Here is a 22,788-nt window from a genome sequence, read left to right as displayed (position 1 = left end):
TGATAAGATCAAAAACAGTTGAAGTATTAAAAATCTGCTCTGTCTTTTTATTCTTCCTGCGGTAAAGAAATAGGATAGGTTAAAAAAGCCCCAAGCCAGCCTATGGCCAGCTTTGGGAAATACAAATACAAAAAGAAGTGATATCTAATCAAAAACAGCCAAGCTGTAAAAAAAGGTGCGGCCCCTAAAAAGGCCAAGGTGAAAAAAGATGTGAAATGCAAGGTGGCAGCCAAGAAATGGCTGTGATGGTAGGTTAATGGTAAAAATTTTAATAACGACAATTCAGGTGAATTTGGTGCCGCTTGGTCTTGGCACAAAATTCACCTGAATTGTTGTTATTAAAATTTTTACCATTAACCTACCATCACAGCCATTTCTTGGCCGCCACCTTGGATTTCGCATCTTTTTTCACCTTGGCCTTTTTAGGGGCCGCACCTTTTTTTACAGCTTGGCTGTTTTTGATTAGATTATCATTACAGCTACGTTTTATTAACCACAGTATAAGTTCATACTAGAGCAGCAATGTTGTTGTGTACCACTGGGTACTTGAAGTATTGTGATCACCTAACTGAAGCCATTGAGCCAAACTACTACTAACCACACTTTGGATTAATAAAGCTGTGAAGTACAAAGTATACATTCAATAGTAAGGGACAATACATTGGTGATTGATAACAGTAACACTGATAGTATTAGCTAACTATACTTAATGTCTATAATGTACCTGATGACTGACTTGATATCAAGCACCGCCAGCACCTCTTATAAAAACTAAACAAACTAGTGTAAAAATAGCTAATTTTAAATTAAAACATGGGAATAGAGATCACTGAAAAAAGTAAAGAAACAAGAGTCAGCATGTTCAAACACACAGAGATCTCTATTTGAACTCAAATTAACATTTATACAGAAGCATTCTCAGTACTTTTCTGCCAGGAGAAACTCATGCATTGAGTCCGAATAGATATCTCTGAGTGTTTAACATGCTGGCTTGTTTGACTTTTGTTTCTTTACCTTTTTAGCAATCTCTATTCCCATTTGCCATCTGCTGCAAGAATATCACACCAAGACCTGTCATTAGGGAGACATTTAATTACGCCAAAGGTGACTATGCTGGCCTTAATGAATACCTATTGAATTGTGACTTCGGTGTAATTTACAGATGTAGAAGAAATGTGGAACATACTAAAGAATCACATCCTGTCCAGTATGAACCTTTTTATTCCTAAAGTGAAAATAAGAGTGCATTAATTTCCTGTATGGTTCACCCCTCACCTACATCATCTTATCAAGTATTTATGGATACTTCAGTGTAAGTACACTAAACAACCTACTACTAACAATTTTCAAAAGTTAGTCAAAGCCCATGCAGTGCTCTTTCCAAGATGCAGGCAAGGCGGCTAAGTCCAATTATGAACGAAACCTTTCAAAAACTTTGCGACAAATCGAGAGCCAAGAATATAATAATATATAAAACAATTTACTAAGTCTCATACTCTACCTCCACAGTTACATTTCAATTCTAATGTAGCCAACCGCTGATCATCATAAAGCCGAGCTTTTCAATCAGTACTTTTTCTCTGTTTTTACTAGAAGTACTTCCCTAGAACCAAATCCTGATGAACTAACAATTCTAGCCAATTCCCTGGATACAATAAATTTAACAGAGTCTGATGTGTTTAATGCTCTCGTTAATCTTAATCCACACAAAGCAACTGAAATTGACTACAATGCTCCTAGCATCTTGAAAAATTGTGCAACCTCCCTTGTGGCGCCACTGTTTCACCTATTTACCACCAGCTTAAACACCAGTGTAATTCCAACTGAATGGAAGTCACATAAGATCATTCCAATTTACAAAACTGGTAACAAAACATCTGTCAAAAATTACTGACCTATTTCCTTGTTGTGCAATGTTTCAAAAGACAAAGTATTAGAAGACTTAATATATGTTAAGATGATTGGTACTGTGGCCAAGTGCATTACCCCTTGTCAATTTGGTTTCCAGAGTAACTCGTCAACCCTACAACAATTACTTTTATATCACCACCAGCTGATAACTTCAAAGGATGACTCGGAAGTGGACGCTGTTCATATAGACTTTCGAAAAGCTTTTGACAGTGTGCTGCACAATCAACTATTGGTGAAACTTTGGAACATTGGGATCACTGGCAGTGGTTTAAATCATACTTATACAATAGGATACAATGCGTTTCTATCAACAACTGTCTGTCTAATTGCTTACCTATATTGTCAGGTGTACCTCAGGGGAGTATTCTTGGCCCCTTACTTTTTCTAATTTACATTAATGACCTTCACTCTGCTATTCATTCATCCAATATGTTAGTCTTTGCTGATGATACAAAGTGCTTTTGAAAATAAAGTCTGAGCTGGACATTCAAAGGTTTCAAGAAGATTTGTCATCAGTTTCTCATTGGAGTAGTAACAATAACCTTGCCTTCAGTGTCCCAAAATTTATTTTTTTGCGTTATCACAGCAAATTTAATTCATTGTATACTATTAACGGTAATGCCATTCTTTGCTCCAATAGTTGTAAAGATCTTGGTATCTTTTTCTCTGATAGTTTATCATGGAGATTACACTATCAAAACATTACTGCTAAAGCTTATAAATCTTTTGGATTACTTCACCACATATTTAAAGACAGTTACTGTTTGGAGACTAGGAAGAATCTGTATGTTTCGATGATTAGATCTACTTTTAAGTATTGTTCTTGCTTTATTATTATTTTAATACTTTACAGTGACCACTGAGCACTGAAGGTCTACAGCTTGTGGAAGCCCTATTTGCTATCTGATATTGAGCTGTTAGAAAGAGTGCAAAAGGAGGGCAACCAAATATATTCTTAATGACTATACACCAGTAACTACAAAGAAAGGCTTTTGAGACTGAATCTTCTTCCACTCACGTATATTTACGATCTAGCTGACATCATGTTTTTTTATAAAATCAGTAAAATTTCCATCTGAAAAGTTCAACATATTAAACTTTGTAGAATTTGTCCCTGGATCCACAAGATCAGTAGGATACAAACTCAGGCACATGACAACATCTAAAAACAGTGTATTGAATTCCTACTTTTACCGTATAGTTGTGGAACAGTTTACCACTAATTGACCTATCCCAAACCCTCCGAACTATCAAATTCAAACTCAAGAATTATTTTTGGAATCATTTCGTTAACAATTTTGACAGTAACAATCTATGTACTTTTTACTTCCGTTGCCCCTGCTCCAAATGTTTAAACACTCAAGCTCCTACAAACTATTTTACTCTTTAACTTGTACTCTTTATAGCTACCCCTTGTAATTATTATTTGTAGTTATGGCTATCAGTGCAAGACACTGGTAGACCTTCAGGTCTGTAATGTAATAGTTACGCTCTTAAGTTTAATTTTGTGTTGATCTGTACAGTCCTGTAAAGTATTAATAAATAAATATAAATAAATAAATGTTTTAATTTATATGCTAACATACATCTAAGCTTAATGCAGAGATAATAAACAACCGGGATTGGAAACGGTGACGTCACACCAATAGTAGTATACGGGCGATCCGCGTAGGTGCAATGACACCTTTAAACGTGTTGAAACTACTGGAAGTGAAGGTAGTGGTGTCTTAAGCCTCCTCTCGTGAGTTTTAGTATAGTTGCTTGAGAAGAGGTTAGTCATTTTAGTCCTTTCACGCGTTTTATAATTCGAACAGTTTAGCTTGGAGTCGTTTCCGCCATTAGGCCATAGAAGTATTTTTTTGTGGGGGAAGTTTAGGCCTTTGAAGAGGTCTTCTTGCTTTGGATTTTGTTATTTAAAAACATTTTGACCCACACATTTGCATAACCTAAAAATTTTAATTCTCTGCTTTGTGAAAAGGTCAAAAATGCGTTTTTCACTTAAATAAAAGAATCAATGATACCTTGTTTTTGTGGGGGAAGATATTCTAATGTATAACTGTTCATATAACGTAGTTTGGCTGTAGCATAGTACTTGTCCTACAGTTTTGCATAGGCATTTTACATTTTGTATGCAATGATATATTTTCATGTTTGAGAATTTTAAAAATAAATGTTTTTTATCCATTCAGATATGTACGAACATGGGGGGAAGAAAGTTCAGGCTTGCTGTCCATAGAAAGAATGAAGAAAGGAAGAAGAGACAGAAGAAATGTGATGCCATTATGGTGCAGGAGACAAATGAAGACACTACAGCAAGTGTCAGTGCCTTAACGTGTCCGATTTCCTTGTCGTTGGCAGCATTCACGTCGGCACATGTTCAATCTCTTTCTCAGCTATCAAGGCGTGTCAAGGCTTTAATATCTAAGTATTCCACCTGGAATATAACAGCAGAAGATCCCCTGATTATCTGTAAGCTGGATATTCAGGTTGAGGAAGCAACAGCAGTTGCTGTTATTGCCACCATAGTAGTATCCAGTGATTTTCATTGGACATTAATGTGGAGGACCCAACAAGTGGACACTACAGTTAACCCCTTATTCAGTGGTGTGCCAGAGAAGATTCAGTTGGTTGATGATATGGAGAAGGTACTAACACTTATTGACTCAGCTGAAGTATGTGTTGGGAACCCGATGAAAAGTTTTTGGACTTATGGCATTACCGAAGTACTACACTGAATCACATATCTGGTTAGTAGCTATATTAATATTGCAGTATGCTTACTGTTGTTATTTCCTGTAATATGGGTCATCACTTCCTTCTGTAGGCTCATGCCCTGGTTATCTTGACACTTTCAAGAAGTCGTCTCCTACAATACGGAGTAACAACTGCCAACTATTTCTAACTACAGACAAGCGTAGTGGTAATGTCCGTTGTTCTGCCTGCTCCAGCTACAGATCAACTTTGATTGTACAGCATCAACGCTACAAGTCAAGACCTCCTGATGATGAGTCTACACATGCCACTCACATCACTTATGGGTGTGTAGAAAGTATAGAATAACCTGTTACTATTATACTATTTTACTACTGGTAGATGCCAGCCAGTTCCAGTACTAGTCACCAGGCTAGGTGGTCTGGCAAAGGAGTACCGAAACCTTTCAAAGCAGAATGATCGTTTGAAAGAAAGGATTGCAGTGTACTGTGAATCAAATGGAATAGAAGTGGACGATGATATGCACAAAGATTTGAAGGTGAACTATACGCATAGCGCAATGTTTTAAAAAATGGTTTTTAAACTTTAATAGGAGATTGCATCTCAGAGCACAAGTTTTTTAGATGATTTGCCACCAGATTCATTCAAGAAGATATTTTGGAACCAACAAATTGAAGCTGCCTCAAAGAAGGATGCCCGCAGCATGCGTTGGCATCCTTTGATTATTCGATGGTGCTTACATTTACGGCATAGGTATGCATAAAAATTCAGAAATTTGAATCTAACGTTTGTTTTAAAAGGTCTGGTGGAGCTTATGAAGCTTTACGAAATTCTGGATGCTTGCAGTTGCCATCCCAGAGAACATTGAGGGACTATACCCATTACGTAAAGGCTGCCAGTGGTTTTTCTTCAGATGTGGACAAGATGCTTATGAGTGCTGCTAAAGTTGATAGCTGTCCAGAAAGAGAGAAGTGTGTGTGATAATGCTACTAGATGAGATGCACTTGAAAGAAGACTTGGTGTTCGACAAGCACACAGGTTGCTTAACAGGATTTTGCGACTTAGGAGACATAAATACACATCTCCTGAAGTTTGAGAGTGAGGTTGAAGGTGGCAAGCCTGCTGACCAAGTGTTAGCGAAGTCCATGATGGTATTTATGATTAGAGGACTGTTTACAAGCCTTCAGTTTCCATACGCTCAGTTTCCATGTACTGATATTTCAGGAGACTTGCTTTATGAGCCATTCTGGGAAGCTGTCCGTAGAGTTGAAAACTATGGCCTTAAGGTATGCTTGTATACTACTCTGACTTGCTCGGAGTATTGTCTGTGTTTTGATATTTTGTGTTGTGTTGTTTCAGGTACTTGCTGCTACTCTAGATGGAAACACTGCTAACAGGAGACTCATCAAGTTGCACGACCCCACTGAAGAAGTCCTCTACAAGGTCATCAACCCTTATGCTGATGACGGACGGCATCTCTACTTTATTTCGGACCCCCCACACTTGTTAAAGACAATACGCAACTGTTGGCAATCCAAGAATCGCAGTCTCTGGGTATGATTCTGAAGTTGTGTGTAAAATTTGATTGTTGCATAATTTTAGTGCAATGGCAAGAGTATATCTTGGAACCATTTAGTCAAGTTGTACAATGCTGACATAGAACCAGGGAAGGGTACCAGAATTCTCCCTAAGCTCAAGAGAGAACATATATTTCTCACCTCATTCTCCAAAATGAGAGTGGATCTTGCTGCTCAGGTGGGTAGTTGTGTATACACTATTTATTCACGGGATTAATGATGGTTAGGTGCTAAGCAATACCGTATTCAATGCCCTAGAGCAATTTGGTGAAGATGAAGTAGCTGAAACGGCACGGTTTGTAGGCATGATGGACAAATTTTTCGACACACTTAATGTCCATGACTATCACCATGGATATCATTCAAGGAAAATATTTCAGCAGCCTTATGAAAAAAAAGATGAAGAAGATTTTAGATTGAAAGTAATTATGCACGAAACAAAATACCTCTTGTAATAATTATTATTATGATAGTGGCTTGAAGAAGATTTTTTAGGGTATTTGGATCAGTGGGAGGAATCGGTCAAGAAGCGGCAAGGCTTTACGAAGACACAGAAGGGTCTTATGTTAATTAGTCCAGCAACCAGGCTTGGTATGAGAATGACATGTAAGTGTATGTACATATTGCTGAACTAGTATATAGTGCAAGTTTATTCTAGGCAAGTCTTTTGTGGAACTTGTTAGATACCTGTTCACTGTTCCTGGCGTGTCATCCTTCCTTAGCCAGAGGATCTGCCAAGATTCACTGGAGCGTTTTTTTGGCTTGCAGCGTCAAAGAGGAGGGGTGAATGATAATCCCAATGCCGACGGTTTCTTAAAGAACACTCAAGCTATCCGGGTAGTCAAATCTGTGGCGCAAGCACCCAAACGTGGTAATTGTCGAGGAAGCAAGCTTGATACCGCTATGGACAAGGAAAATATTAATGAGCCACTTCCAAAACGAAGGAGGAAAAAGAAGTAAACATTTTGTAATTATATATACAACTTACATCAGTAGTTAATTTTGTAGTACTTTCATCAAGTATATTAATCATTCAAGGTAAATTTTGTACAACTTTCACCAATAGAACTATTGTATTAATCATTCAATACCATTATGTTAATCAGTTAGACTGTAGTTGTTTTCTCAGTCCTTTAGATTTTTGCATCATCTGTTTCTGGGATTCTTTGTATTTCTCTATCCACCCACTGGCATAGTGAAAACCCCGAATTTTCACCCATTCTGAAACAATCATGTTCAGTAACTCATTGCTTGTCTTTTCTTCCCACTCACTACTTAGTAGGCTCCAAACAAACAGCACATCTGGAGAAGAGATAATTTCTTCTTTAACATTGTCGCCAAAGCTTGGAATACTAGTCTTTGCTATATGTGACCGCAAACAATGTTCCATTTCAATAAAAACTTCAAAAGTATCATTCTTGACTTTGATCAATCCACCCCGGTCAATCTTCTCTAGCCAATCTTTTGAATCATCAACATGAGGTTCACTGCCATCATCATCAATCAGCTGCATCAAACACAATTGCAAGTCGTCCTTTAATGGGTTAGTTGATTTGATCAGCTTCTTCTTTAACGACCTCGGGATGTACCCAGCAGCATAACGTACAGCATTTGTCTCCATGTATGTAAGTTGGAGTCTTGAAGTGCTGCTGCTACCTACCTGCTCATTCAGGGGATGATGTACTTTGATGAGTTCCTTGAACAGGTGATCACCTATCGTTTGGAAAAATATACTGCATTTTCCTGCAATTCCAGCTGCTTGCAAAAATTTCTCCCATTTCTTTATATATCCATCTGATGTTCGCAGCTGATGATATGCACGCCACATCTTTTCTCTATTTATATTTGCCGATTTCACTTTAGGCTGTTCAAGACAAGTGGTTAATGACGAAACTAAGTCCTTTTCATACTTGTTTACTGCACTGCTGTTTTCCTTGATCCAGGCAGACACTGTTCTGGCTACGCTGATGGTGGCTGTAGCACAAGGTGATGGCAACTGGAAAGCGTCATCCTTCAATACTCTATCCACTGCAGCCACCAGCAAACTTTCAGCTACACATAATTAAAGGCAACATTAAATGTGCAAGTATTAATAGCAAAGCCCTGAGAGAGACTACAATACAAGTACAGGGGTCTTATACTCTCTCAACATTTTGTTTGCAAGCACCCAGAGTCATCAGCAATAGATGCCCTCATAGATAGTATATACTATCTATGATGCCCTATAGGCTCTGATAGTGGAATTGTACATGTGACAGATGGAGCCTATACGAACGCGAGCCACACACACAATAAAGACTAATCATACCTGTAATTTTAGCACAGTAAGACGTGGCAGTTTAGCGAAACACAACTGATAACTCCAGTAAGGATTGGTTCTGAATAGCGACCACCATAACGGGAATCTACTTGTAAAAAGGTGTTAAATTCCAGGCGTTTCCAATCCCGGTTGTTTATTATCTCTGCTTAATGCAAGGCTTGTGATTTGTGTTACTGTACTACAGCGGTTCTAAGAGACCTTGCGCGACAACGAAAACAAGCAAAATCACGTGCACAAGATTTCATCCAATCAAATCAATTCATTTTTGAAGTTCAAACTATACTTACCGCACGTGACGTATTGTTGTCGCACAAGAACCGCTGACCTTCCGCGACAACAAAACAAGCGAAAATCACGTGCACATGATTTCGTCCAATCAAATCAATTCATTTTTGAAGTTCAAACAATAATTACCGCACGTGACGTCTTGCTGTCGTGCAAGGTCTCTTAGAACCGCTGTATACAATAATTTAATTAGTTGATCACGTGATCCGTGACGTTCTCGTGTCGTGTTTTGCGGGTTCCTCTCGGTGTACCTATTTCACGAGTGACTCGACGAATGGAAGGAAAGCGAGGATTGTCTCTGTTGGAACTTAGAACTACATTTAAAGGTGACTATAATTATGAGTTTATATCTCGGTTTAATCTCTAAAGCATTTTTGGCTTTATGATATATATATATATATAGCGTAACTCACCGGTTATCGACCAGTTAACGTTTCTCGCGTCATAAATCAGCCATACAACGTCGTAGAACAGTGAAAATTTCAACACAACTAGATAAAGTAACGCCTAATACATCTGCTAAATATCATTCCCACAATTAAAACTACGCAAATACAGTGGTGATTATAGCTAAGGGCGTACGTTCATCTATTATCGACCGTCTCTATCTATTATCGACTTACATGTATATTCCAATTAGCTATTATCGACTTTTTCCAAGAAACTGGTAATAGATCGCTATGAATTTCATGAAGCAATACAACTATGCAAACAGTCTAACCACTATTACGAGAAGGGTCTACACCTAAAAAATGAATCTATTTGAACCTATAGTTCAAGAGTTATGCACACACAAATTAGCTAAATTTATATTTACAGATTCCACATATATACAAATCATTGTTAACTTGTAAGCACTGGCTGTGCATCCACTTCTTGCACCGTTCATTAGTACACTCAACCCACTCCCTCATCAGCTTCCCAGCACTTGACAAATCATCCTGGTATAACCCAAAGCATACGGCACATTCATTACTAGAAATTTCTTTGTCTTGTACACCATATTGATCTTTGTCTTCTACTTCTGAGTCAGAAGATAGCTCAGCTACCACTGGTGCCTTCTGTGTCTTGTTTGCAGACCTCTTGTGTTTCTGTCCTCTTTGCTTTGCTCTCTCTTCATCCTTCTTTCTTCTCGATTCAACTTTTCTTTTCTTCTTCTTTCTCTTGTCGTTTTCTATCTCGCTCCTCTTTTCTCTTTGCTTTCTGTTCCTCTTCTTCCTTTTTCTTCTTTTCCTTTTCAATTAGAAGTGCTAAAGACTCAGCACTTGTGAGCACTCTAGCAGTTGATTTAGATTTGGTGGATGCTTTCGATACTACTCTTCTTTCACCCAAAATTTGACACAAACACTCTGGTATTTGCTAGACTAGCTGAAAGACTGTACGTAGGCTGTTCTGGTGATGGCACTACATTTTCCTTGTCTACAGTACTGTCATCTTCGGTACTAGTATTACAGTTCAGTGGTTCAACTTGCTCCCCATTTACCTGTGTCTCTATGGTGGTGCTCGATGACAAATTCTCTGGAAGGTCATCTGGATGTTGTTGCTGTAGCCATGACACATACATTTGATCATCATAAATGTTGTAGCCATTATCATACCTCCTTTGAAACAATTCAATTTGCTCCTCACTATATGAAACAGGTGATAGTCCCGGACCACTTTCTTCTAGATTGTGTTCACTAAACCCATCTTGTGAAACACTTGAACGTTCATTGGGCTGTGTCACTGCTGGCATCATTACTGGTGTTGCTTCTGGTATCTTATTAGATATTGAAGAATTATCATATGGCTTGATGGCAGTGGAATTGAATGGATAAACACCCACCTTTCGAAATCCGGATACAATTGTATATGGTTGTATAGACAAAAACCAAGCCTTGTTGAAAAGTGATGAGAACTGAAATCTGGTGACCACTTTACCAGGGTTGTCGGCCATGTACTCGTGACAAACTCTAGACCAATGCTTTTTTAAAGGGCCAAAAAAGCTCACATCAAGAGGCTGAGCGACATGAGTGGTATGGGGTGGCAAGCAAAAAAGAATAATTTCATTTTCAGCTGCAAACTTTATAGCCTCCAAAGTAAAATGGGAGGAATGGCCATCTAAAAGTAACAACACAGGTCGAGAAGGTGGAATACTTTTTGTGAACTGTTTACTCAGCCACTCAAAAAACAGCTCGTGGTCTGTCCACCCTTGGGGTGACATTGGGTATTTTGTATCTGGTACCTCACCTCTAGTCCATTCATAGTTCAAGCGTTCCCCCTTAAAAATCACCATTGGTGGTATAATAGTGCCTACAGCATTAGCACAGGCTAAGATTGTTATTTGTGCCTTGTTCCCCGAAGATGGTCCATGAACTTTTTTGATCCCTTTAAGTGCAACACGTTTCAACTGCTTATGGTCAAGTGGCATGCCCGACTCATCCATATTATAAATGTAACTGGGTTTATCCATCAAGCCATTCACCTCCAAGGTATTCCTTAGCAATACAAAATAGTGGTCTAGCACTGACTGGCTTACTGCATTGAACCTGCAATGTGATAGTGGATCTGAGGTTCGTAGGGACAATTCGGAATGTCTTTTCATAAATTTATACCACCATCCTTCTCCATTAAATTTTATCATTTGCAAACCCTCTTTTGCTCTTTTCTTCTCCATCAACCTCTTCACACAGTCTATTACTTCCCTCTTTGTTTTTCCATTCCCCATTTTGCAGCACTCTACTAGGAAATCAACCAATTCTTGGTCTTCCTCTGGTGTTAGGAAGCCTGGTGGACCAGGCTTCGCTCCATGCTTCACTCGTCCAGAAATTCTGTCCTTTAGTGTAGTTCGTGGCACGTCAAATTGTTCGGCAGCTTTATTCACCCCCATCTCCTTTGAAATAACCGCGTTCATTGCTCTAGTCATAGATTCAGGGTCCCACAGTTTGCGGCGTTTAACAGCGCCAAGATGCTGTACTTCCGATATTTTATTTCTTGTCTTCCATCCTTTCTTAGCGGTAGATGTTCGCTTCCGTTTAGGCATTGGATTACGCCAGACCAGACAGCAACAAAGGTCTCAAAGTTGGTCTCTAGATAACCTTCCCGTATAATTGCGTATTTATTCGTATACTGACTGGTCGATAATAGGTGTGGTATCCTGGTTGATAATAGGTAGTGGTCGATAACCGATGAGTTACGCTATTTAGTGTTTTTTTTTGTGAGTTATGATTTTTTTTTTAAGATACTAAGTCAATGATAATATAAATAAACACTTAAAAACAGTGGGCAGAGAGGCAAACTCTGCCCAGTCCTGGGATGATGGTATTGTTGCCATTACAGAAGCAGCATTGCCTATATTTTACAGCAGTAAAAAAAAACGGCAGCCTTTTAACAGCAGTGGCACCGGCGTCACGACAAGCTCGTACTGGACAACGGTAGGTAGGCTATACTGTGACGCTATGACGTACCATTATTGCATGAGTGAAGCAATATTCCGAAACTGTGTTTAGCTGTTTCCATCGATGTAGAAACTGAGTGATAGCTTAGGTATTTAAATTCAATTATTTATAACTTGTCTTGGTACACGATACTAAGCCATAGCTACATGTAATATAATTAAGGAACAAGGTTTATAAAAGCTTCTGAATATGGAGTTTAAATGGTGTTAGTGTTTTAGGCATAAAATTTAATATACCATAGATAATATATTCTACGTACCCGGGATTGGCGTCCAACTTGAGCGCCTTTGATGTTTGTTGTGCTGTCAGCATTGCCTCGTTAACACCTCATCCTTTGAAGTGTCAAGATGCCGCGATGGCGAGCGATTCTGCTCTGATGGCTTGAAAGGAAGGGAAGAAAGCTACTAATCTTCTTATTTCCGTTGTTCACTGCTAGGTATGCTGTTTATAGTCGGGTCTGAGTCCGTGATAGAGGCTAGCGTGATGCTGTGTTTGGTTTAAACCGTCATTACACTGTTTTTTCGCTATGGTGACAGGTGTGGGAACTTAACACAACCTAGGATTATAATTTATTCACGAAGAGGTAGTCACAACGCTCTCCATTGGATATTACATCCATGAGGATATTTTGGGGGCCTGAGCAGTACCACATTTCTGAGATATCTAGGAATGAATGTAGAAGTTGCGTTTGTGCTATTGACCTTAGTTGTGGGATGATAAGTGAGCTCTTGTACTTATATTCATTCATTTCTATGTGTTTTGGTGTAATTGAGTCCATGATACATTCATGACTCAGTGTTGGCAGGCTGCTTAAGGCTGAGAACTGTGTGAAATCCTTAGGTGAAATTGTTCCATAGTTGTAATTACTTGTTCATTAGCTATATTGACCTTTTAAGTAACCAGTAATGAAACAAAGAGGAGGGCATAATTATAAAGCTTTGCTAGTGCAATTTCAAGAACTATGAAAATATCCAAAGAAGCTTCTTAATTGTGTCCGGTATTCCCAAGTTCCTAAAGATGTTGTTTCTATTACCAGTTTCTAGCCTACTTTTCTCCGTCATTGCCTTTGTTCAGAATTACAATAACTGTGTTTTTACTGTATTTGTGGATTACAGTATACATCACTGATTTATTTATACTTTACAGGATTGTAGCTACAGATCAGTATACAAAATTAAACTGAATAGCTAATTACATTGCTGCCTGGAGTATGTGGTAGTCATGGTTGGTAAGTCTTGATATGAACTTTCTTGCCGCAGTGCTTGGAAAATAATTTCTCCATCATGTCCATGCTTTTGTGAAACCCCTCAGAGTTAAGAATTTTTTCACAATCTTTGTGAGGCTGTTCAAAGTTGGCAGATACAATTGGTCAACAGAATTAATAGTAGAATATACTATCTGTGATTAGCTATACACATCTTCATCCAAATTCACATACAGATCTCACTGATTATTTTAGCCTAGAGACTCCAGACAATCTTGCACTTGTTATAGCATATCTAATCAAAAACAGCCAAGCTGTAAAAAAAGGTGCGGCCCCCCATAAAGGCCATGATGAAAAAAGATGTGAAATCCAAGGTGGCGGCCAAGAAATGGCTGTGATGGTAGGTTAATGGTTACATTTTAATAACAACAATTCAGGTGAATTTGGTGCCAAGACCAAGAGGCACAAAATTCACCTGAATTGCCGTTATTAAAATGTAACCATTAACCTACCATCACAGCCATTTCTTGGCCGCCACCTTGGATTTCACATCTTTTTTCACCATGGCCTTTATGGAGGGCCGCACCTTTTTTTACAGCTTGGCTGTTTTTGATTAGATATCACTTCTTTTTGTATTTGTATACTGCAAAGCCGACCTATGGCTGGCTTTGGGGCTTTTTTAACCCATGTGTTTTTTTCTTTACCACAGGAAGAAGAAAAGAACTTAAAGAAGAATTTTAGTACTTCAATTGTTTTTGATTTTATTAGTAATTATACAAATTATATACATATATTTATTACATGCTCATTATTCCCCACAGGATTATTTTTGCAGCTGATCTCTCTACTGGGTGACTTGAAATGTAGCTGAACTATATACAGGATGGTTTCTTTGTAGCTGAACTCTCTGTAACAGGTGATTTGTTTGCAGCTAAACTCTCTACATGGTGGTGTCTTTATAGCCGAACTCTCTACATGATGGTTTCTTTGTAGCTGAACTCTCTATAAGGTGACTTCGTCTAGCTGAACTCTCTACAGAGTGATTTTTTTGTAGCTGAACTCTCTGCAGGGTGATTTGTTTGCAGCTGAACTCTCTACATGATGGTTTCTTTGTAGCTGAACTCTCTACAAGGTGACTTCGTCCAGTTGATCTCTCTACGGGGTGATTTGTTTCTAGCTGAACTCTCTACAGGTGAATTGTTTGCAGCTAAACTCTCTACATGGTGGTTTCTTTGTAGCTGAACTCTCTACAAGGTAACTTCTTCTCTACAGGGTGATTTGTTGTAGTTGAATTCTCTACAAGGTGGTTTGTATGAGGCTGAACTCTCTACATGGCGGTTTCTTTGTAGCTGAACTCTCTACAGAGTGATTTGTTTGCAGCTGAACTCTCTACATGATGGTTTCTTTGTAACTGAACACTCTACAAGGTGACTTCTTCTAGCTGATCTTTCTACAGGGTGAATTGTTGTAGCTGAACTATCTACAAGGTAACTTCTTCTAGCTGATCTCTATACAGGGTGATTTGTTTGTAGTTGAATTCTGTACAGGTGGTTTCTTTGTAGCTGAACTCTGTACATGATGGTTTCTTTGTAGCTAAACTCTTTACAAGGTGACTTCTTCTAACTGAACTCTCTACGGGGTAATTTCTTTGTAGCTGAACTCTCTATATGATGGTTTCTTTGTAAATGAACTCTCTACAAGGTGAATTCTTCTACCTGATCTCTCTACAGGGTGATTTGTTTGTAACTGAACTCTGTACAAGTGCGTTTTTGTGGGTGATCTCACTGCAGGTTGATTTGTTTGTAGCTGAACTCACTAAAGGGTGATTTTGCTTGTAGCTGAACTCCTTGCATTGTATCTAGTTTCTAGCTGATCTCTCTACAGGGTGATTTGTTTGTAGCTGATTTCTCTACAAGTTGATTTGTGTGTAGCTGATCTCTCTGCAGGTTGATTAATTTGCAGCCGATCTCTCTACAAGGTAATTTGTTTGTAGCTGAACTGTCTATAAAGTGATTTATGTATAGCTGATCTCTCTGCAGGTTGATTTGTTTTAGCTGAACTCTCTACAGGGTGATTTACTTGTAGCTGAACTCCTTACATTGTGACTAGTTGCTAGCTGATCTCTCTACAGGGTGATTTGTTTGTAGCTGATCTCTCTACAAGTTGATTTGTGTGTAGCTGATCTTTCTACTGGTTGATTTGTTTGTAGCCGATCTCTCTACAGGGTAATTTGTTTGTAGCTGAACTCTGTACAAGGTGCTTTTTTGTAGGTGATCTCACTGCAGGTTGATTTGTTTGTAGCTGAACTCACTAAAGGGTGATTTGCTTGTAGCTGAACTCCTTACATTGTGTCCAGTTTCTAGCTGATCTCTCTACAGAGTGATTTGTTTGTAGCTGAACTCTCTATAAGGTGATTTATTTGTAGCTGAACTCCTTACATTGTGTGTAGTTTCTAGCTGATCTCTCTACAGGGTGATTTGTCTGTAATTGATCTCTCTACAAGTTGATTTGTGTGTAGCTGATCTCTCTGCAGGTTGATTTGTTTGTAGCCGATCTCTCTATAGGGTAATTTGTTTGTAGCTGAACTCTCTATAAGGTGATTTGTTTGTAGTTGATCTCTCTGCAGGTTGAATTGTTTTAGCTGAACTCTCTACAGGCTGATTTGTTTGTAGCCGATCTCTCTACAGGGTAATTTGTTTGTAGCTGATCTCTCTACAGGGTGATTTTTTGTAGCTGACCTCTCTTCAGGGTGATTTGTTTCTAGCTGATCTCTCTACAGGGTGATTTTTTGTAGCTGACCTCTCTTCAGGGTGATTTGTTTCTAGCTGATTGCTCTACAGGTTGATTTGTTTGTAGATGAACTCTCTACAGGGTAATTTGCTTGTAGCTGAACTCCTTACTTTGTGTCTAGTTTGTAGCTGATCTCTCTACAGGGTGATTTGTTTGTAGCTGAACTCCTTACATTGTGTGTAGTTTCTAGCTGATCTCTCTACAGGGTGATTTGTTTGTAGCTGATCTCTCTACAAGTTGATTTGTGTGTGTATATAGCTGATCTCTCTGCAGGTTGATTTGTTTGTAGCCGATCTCTCTACAGGTAATCTGTTTGTAGCTGAACTCTCTATAAGGTGATTTGTTTGTAGTTGATCTCTCTGCAGGTTGATTTGTTTTAGCTGAACTCTCTACAGGGTGATTGCTTGTAGCTGAACTCCTTACATTGTGTCTAGTTTCTAGCTGATGTCTCTACAGGGTGATTTTTTGTAGCTGAACTCTCTTCAGGGTGATTTGTTTTTAGCTGATCTCTGTACAGGTAGATTTGTGTTGATTTGTTCATTGCTGATCGCTCTAAAGGTAATTGATTTGTTGCAGTTGAACACCCTGCAAAGTGTTTTGTTTGTAGCTGATCACTCTAAAGGGTAATTTGTTTGTAGCTGAACTCTCTCCACAGTGACTTGTGTGTAGCTGAATTCTGTGTAACTGAATTCTCTAGAGAGTGACTTAATTGTAGCTGAATTCTCTACACAGTGCATGACTTGTTTATAGCTGAACTTTCTTCAGTGTGACTTGTAATGTTCTGAATCTCCATAGTGGTATATTTGCTTAACTCTCCACATGGTGACTGTCTTCTTGCTGAACTGTCTATAAGATTAACTGTTTGCAGCTGAACTCCCTACAGAATAACTTGTGATGTAATAAAATTCTATAATGGAGTAAATAAATTAGCCGAATGCTCTATTAGGGTGACTGTTCTATTAGAGTATCTCGATCTCGCATTTGCTACACGGAGTTGGCTTTCGAATCATAACTCAGTGGTTTGTAATCCGATTCTTCTGTACTACTGCAAGGACTTTCTATGAAGATTATTCCAGCTATACACCGATTTTCAGCTCATTGCTCTAAGCGGTTTGCCTAGTAGGCGTGAAAACTAATACTTTTTTATTCATAAAAATCGATCGCGTAATTGTGACACAGGTTGGGTTTTGTGTCATATCTCCGTGGTCTTTATCTCGATTCCTTTCAAACCACCAAAAGGCACTCCTACGATGGTTACTCCATCTACATAGCAATTTTCAACTCATTCCATGAAGCGGTTTACCCTGTAGGCGTGACAACAAATCGATCTTGTTTTACGCGAATAATCGGTCATAACTCCTGAACCATTCATCGGATTTGTACCAAATTTGATGCTAGGATTCGCCTTTAGACTCCCTTTCTGTGTGCCAAATTTCAAGGCGATCGGAGTACGCGTTTGCTTGTTATAGCAATTTTTGCAAGTGTGCGAAAAGACGAAGAAGAAAAAAAAAACGAAGAAAAAAAAAACGAAGAAAAAAAACGAAACTTTGGCAGCTCGTATCTCGGAAATGGCTGGAGCGATTTCCTTCAACTTTGGAATGTAGACTCCCTTGGCTGGCGGGCAACTGTGTAGCAAATTTGGTTCCAATCAGATAAGTGATCACCGAGATACAAAGGTGTGAAAATGACGTTTTCGTACTTCCTGTCAATATACTCACGGTGTGGCGCGCCGGCTTCTTGGGCCGCACGACACACTACCGTGTGTCTTGATCTTTCACTTCTTACTGAACAAAATTGTACACAACATTTTCATTTTTACCACATCATGTCAAAAACTTCTGTCGACTTTCTTATGCAGCCCAGCAGTGACGGCCATTTGTACACTCTTACCTAACAAATCTTCATCCTGTTTCACTGAGATGGCTCCTAAACAAGGTAATTCAGGAAACAGTAAACACACACAGTATAGCATGAAGTTAAAAACAATCCTAGCCAATATAGGTATGATATGTGCAGCTAAAAGCTGTCTGGCTGGCCACCTGCAAGCCAGCTCATGTAATGATAGTATGAAGAATACGTATAGCTGTTATCTATGGCTGCATCCCGGGACAGAAACGAGGACATAGACCGTATAGCTATATCATAGAGCTAAAGAGGCTCAGTTCTGTCGTGTATGAAGAAGCTCGCACAGAAAACAGAAGTGTGTAACCACCCGTGAGAATGACGTAACTGCCCTGTCCCCTCCCTTGTGAGTGTCATCGACAGCGTTGAAGCATATAGATTTTTTTTAGGGACACGGACTGCAGTCATCGTCACCATTTCTGATACAAATATGGAAATGTAACAAAATTCCGATTATTACTTTACAACACAGAGTGCAGGTGTTGATTGGCGTTGATTGGCTTGGACGCCAATCCCGGGTACATAGAATATATTATCTATGAATATACAGACTAATTCCCAGGATTGGAATCATCTCACGTGCCATTAATTCCAAGTTCCATACAAATGTATTCACCAGATCTGTAATTTTGGTAAGCATACTTAGTGAAAGTGGGTGGTTATTCAGGGGCGGATCCAAAAGGGGGTCTCTGAACTGGATGGAGGGCAGTGTACAATATAAGGAAAAATTATGAATGGCCAATCAAAAGTATATTTGATTGGCCATTTCTGAAATTGCATGGCCATAAGATAGAGGTATACTATCTTGGTGTGTGAAGCACAAGCCTTCTAGGGGGGTCTGGGGGCATGCCCCCCCAGGAAATTTTTGGAAAAGGATCACTCTGAGATTGAATCTGAGACCACTTTCAGCTAATTATCACTCAACTTTATGCACATACATTTTACAGAGAATTAATTTCAGTTGAATAAATAAGATAATATAAATCAATAATAAACACTTAAACAGTGTGCAGAGAGGCAAACTCTGCCCAGTCCTGGGATGATGGTATTGTTGCCATTACAGAAGCAGCATTGCCACATTGAACATCAATGGCAACCTTCTGAACCAAAAATCGGGTGGCCCTATTATCACCAGACTGTTCCATTACCCAGGAACCTATCCGCCTCACTAATGAGCGTGCACATGATCCCCAAGCACCCAGGTGCCAGCCGGCTGGCAAACTCTGTAGAGTCAGCTAAGTTAAGAAAATATTCTTCTCTGATTCCACCATTTCACTTCTCCCTTTTATGTGTTCACTTGCAGAAGTAGATAAATTAGATGGGGCCAGGGTGTCTGAACAGGTAAAGTCCAAGAGCAAGGGTAAGCCCCATGACCAAGGAATCAATGACATGCCACCTGGCCACTTACCATCATCAATTGTTTATTAGTAATAAATGTACAAAATTTGTATTGCTGCATACATATTTTACAAATATATATATGAATCAATGTATATAATTATTGTACAGCCAGTGTGTAGACTTAGCTGGGCCAAATGCTTTGTTACAAGTGGTGTTGAGTCAACACAGATTGAATTATAACTATCCAACTAGCTATTTCTCTTGTGAATTGCAATAGATCAAAACTTACTCTCGAACCTGCCGCGTGTGCAGAACAACTTTTATCACCTGCCTTCATTCCACTCTCTCCAGCCAGTGCATTCTCTACACATTCTAACCACGAAATGGCCATCTTATACTTAAAATCGTACGCAAATATCACTTTCTTTTCTTCTCCTGGAAAGCGCCACTCGTGTAGTCAGTGTAATGATCGCTTCTTCCAACATCGACTGTAACCCACAATCGATAATTGGGGTAAACACAAGGTGCAGTGCTCTAGCCTACGCATGCGCATCGAGTCGATGCTTCGACGAGATCAAGACTTCACGCAGCGATTAAATAGCTTCGGTCAGGAAACGTAACGATACGATAATAATAATAACTGTAATAATACGTGTTACAAGGACTAATAATAAAGAATTACAGTTGTGAAAAATTTGATCGGCACAAATGGCCGACCAACGGCTACATTGGTCGGTCAACAGCATCACTTGGTCGGAATATGGCCGGTGGCCGACTGTTATATTGTACTGGTACCCCCCTAAAGTTCACATATGCAACTCAGCACATCCCAGCCTACAGCTGTAGCATTCATATATAAAGTGTACCCTTAAGCAAACTTTAACAAGCATGATGTGTGCATATAGCTAACCAGCTGGAAGCTGTTTATGCAGCTTATTGTTATACTGTATATGCCATTGTAGATCTACGTAACTTACTACATACACAACTTCCTGGTATACAGTAGCTATTACGAACAATGGAGCTCGTGTTCATTACACTCCTTCCTATCCAAGTTGAAGAACAGTAAAACATTTTACATAGGAGATTATACAAATCAAACTTACCTATATAATACAACAATATCAGTGACTACAGCTTCCTTATAGTTGCCAGCTCTTCCACATTGAGTAAACGCATGTGTTCCGCCATTTGCTAAACTTTAAAACAATCCTCATCATGTGATGGTATATTTATAGTTAATTAGAATGCTCTATTAGAGTATATTGATCTTTCACGTTCTGTTACTTTCCTTCTTGCACTTTCTCTCTTAGATTCCCTGTTTGAGGTTCAACTTGAGGGGGGTCTCGAGACCCCCCTGGATCTGCCCCTGTTATTTACAGGCCAGGCCTGGAGTGTACGTCTTGCAGTCTTGGTGTGGTGTGACTGGCTAAAAGGCAGGCACCATGCATTATTAGGAAAACCAACCTTGTAGCACGCATCAATGTTTTTGACAGTGGTCACAAGATCTTCTGTGCAATAAATTCAAATATTTTGCTACTTCTGGTAATAATGATACGGCATGGAAAACCAGGCGATTCCCCAGTCTGTATGTAAAATGTGATTTTCATTAGTAATATGGTTAGGATGATCACGCTTAGAAAAAGGTGGAAATAGTCTTTCTGGGTTGAGTTTAGTTGTCTTCAAGATATAGTCTACGCCCTTTGAATTGATGCACTTTTCTCTGAACAGAAATGAGGAATAGGATAGCTAAATACAAAGATAAGTCCATAATGCGTCTCCTGGAGTATGTGAAAGACATGCCTTAGGCCTAAGTGACTGCTACTATGAAAATCAAGCCTGCATGTGTAACATTAACCATTGTCGAATCAAGTCAATTAGTAGAATATTTATAAATTAAAATTTCATACAAGTATGTATATTTGTATGCAACCATACTTACAAGTTGTCAGAAAGGGAACACAAGACCAAGAGGGAATATGAGGCTGGCTGGATTCTGGTTTATATGTTAGGTGGGAAATTGTAAACTTTAGTAATCCCTAATATTATGTGCTGTATACTTAGTGATCATTAATGACTCTATCATACTTATAAAGGTGGAGGGAGGCCACGATTGAAAGATATTGACAATCATGTGGTGCCAAGGTGGGCTCCACAATGGAGACAGTTGGGTAGACAGCTGAACATTGCTGATCACCTGATGAACATCATAGGACATGATCACCATAATGATTGTGAGACATGTTGTAGCAAGATGTTGAGTAACTGGCTGGAGCAGAACACTTCCAATAACGTAAATTGGGATATTCTCATTGATGCACTAGGAAAATTTCCTGATGATTTAACAGGTATTGTCTAATGTACGTACTTGATACTCTATAATTAGAAATCACTATGGAACATTTTTGCGGAATGATCATGTATGTGTGGTATAGTGCTAATCACAAGAACCAGGCCAAGTTTATAAAGCCATCTATGAATGCACATACTCACTATATATGTGTGGTTACAGATTCTAGTACTCAGAATTGGAAATGAGGTCACATGATCCTATTACCCTGTATGCTTACTTCAAACGATCCGTATTGGAGTGTACTTTCAAATTACTGACCATTTTCAAAGTGTTTGTGTAATAATTATATGGTAGGAAATGTTTAATTAATATTCGAGTTGAGATTTGCTCAAACCCACCGATACCCATTGGTCAATAGTTGCCACCAGGGCTGGAGTTGCATATCTAGCAAATTTATTGCTACATTGTAGCAAATTCACTATTACAGTGTGTCAAAAAGCATCCATGCGATCATACCTGTTGCATGCTTCAAATTTCACATAGCTCCACCTCTTTACTTACAGTGTGTCAAAACCATTTAGTGGTGCCATCAGCAGAGTCTTTGGTGTCTACAGTGTAGTGGAAGCCCTTTTGTAGATTAAAAGGGTAGTAATTTCTTCTTGTGATTCCCAGTCCAGCTGGTCCAAAATATTAGTTACACTAATAGAGGAATTACAGGTATGTATATGTATTTGTTACAAAGCAGGCTGCTCTGCATCAGTACACACAATAGTGTGTCATGCAGCCAAGTACAGCTAGTGTGGACATGTGATGGACAAGTGTGCACTTTACGGAACCAAGAAAATGCCATTTTCATGCATCTGTAGCTCAATAATACTTAAACAAAAAATTAACCACTTTCACTGTGGAAGCTCCCTCAGGGTAGGGCATCTCCTATTCCAAATTTGTGTCAAGTCTTCCCAGCCATCACTGAGATATGCGTCTTCAAAGTTTGACTTATTTTCTTCGTCTTAATC

At 39.0% G+C, this 22,788-nt stretch overlaps 1 protein-coding gene across 5 annotated transcripts in view; it reads left to right on the top strand.

The window, feature by feature from the left end:
• The first annotated feature begins 9,011 nt into the window (after positions 1–9,011).
• Positions 9,012–22,788, top strand: part of LOC136250290 (1-phosphatidylinositol 4,5-bisphosphate phosphodiesterase delta-4-like) — a 94,923-nt gene continuing 81,146 nt past the window's right edge. For all 5 annotated transcript variants that reach the window (XR_010698488.1, XM_066042477.1, XM_066042476.1 and 2 more), the window contains exons 1-2: positions 9,012–9,131; positions 21,576–21,827. Coding sequence is in view for 4 of the 5 variants with exons in the window: in XM_066042477.1 (XP_065898549.1) it covers positions 9,080–9,131; positions 21,576–21,827 (304 nt within the window). In the remaining variant the exon portion in view is untranslated. The remainder of the gene's footprint in view (positions 9,132–21,575; positions 21,828–22,788) is intronic.

This window comes from Dysidea avara, chromosome 3 (genome assembly GCF_963678975.1).
Source record: "Dysidea avara chromosome 3, odDysAvar1.4, whole genome shotgun sequence".
NCBI lineage: Eukaryota > Metazoa > Porifera > Demospongiae > Dictyoceratida > Dysideidae > Dysidea > Dysidea avara.
This window is presented reverse-complemented; position numbering and strand designations above follow the sequence as displayed.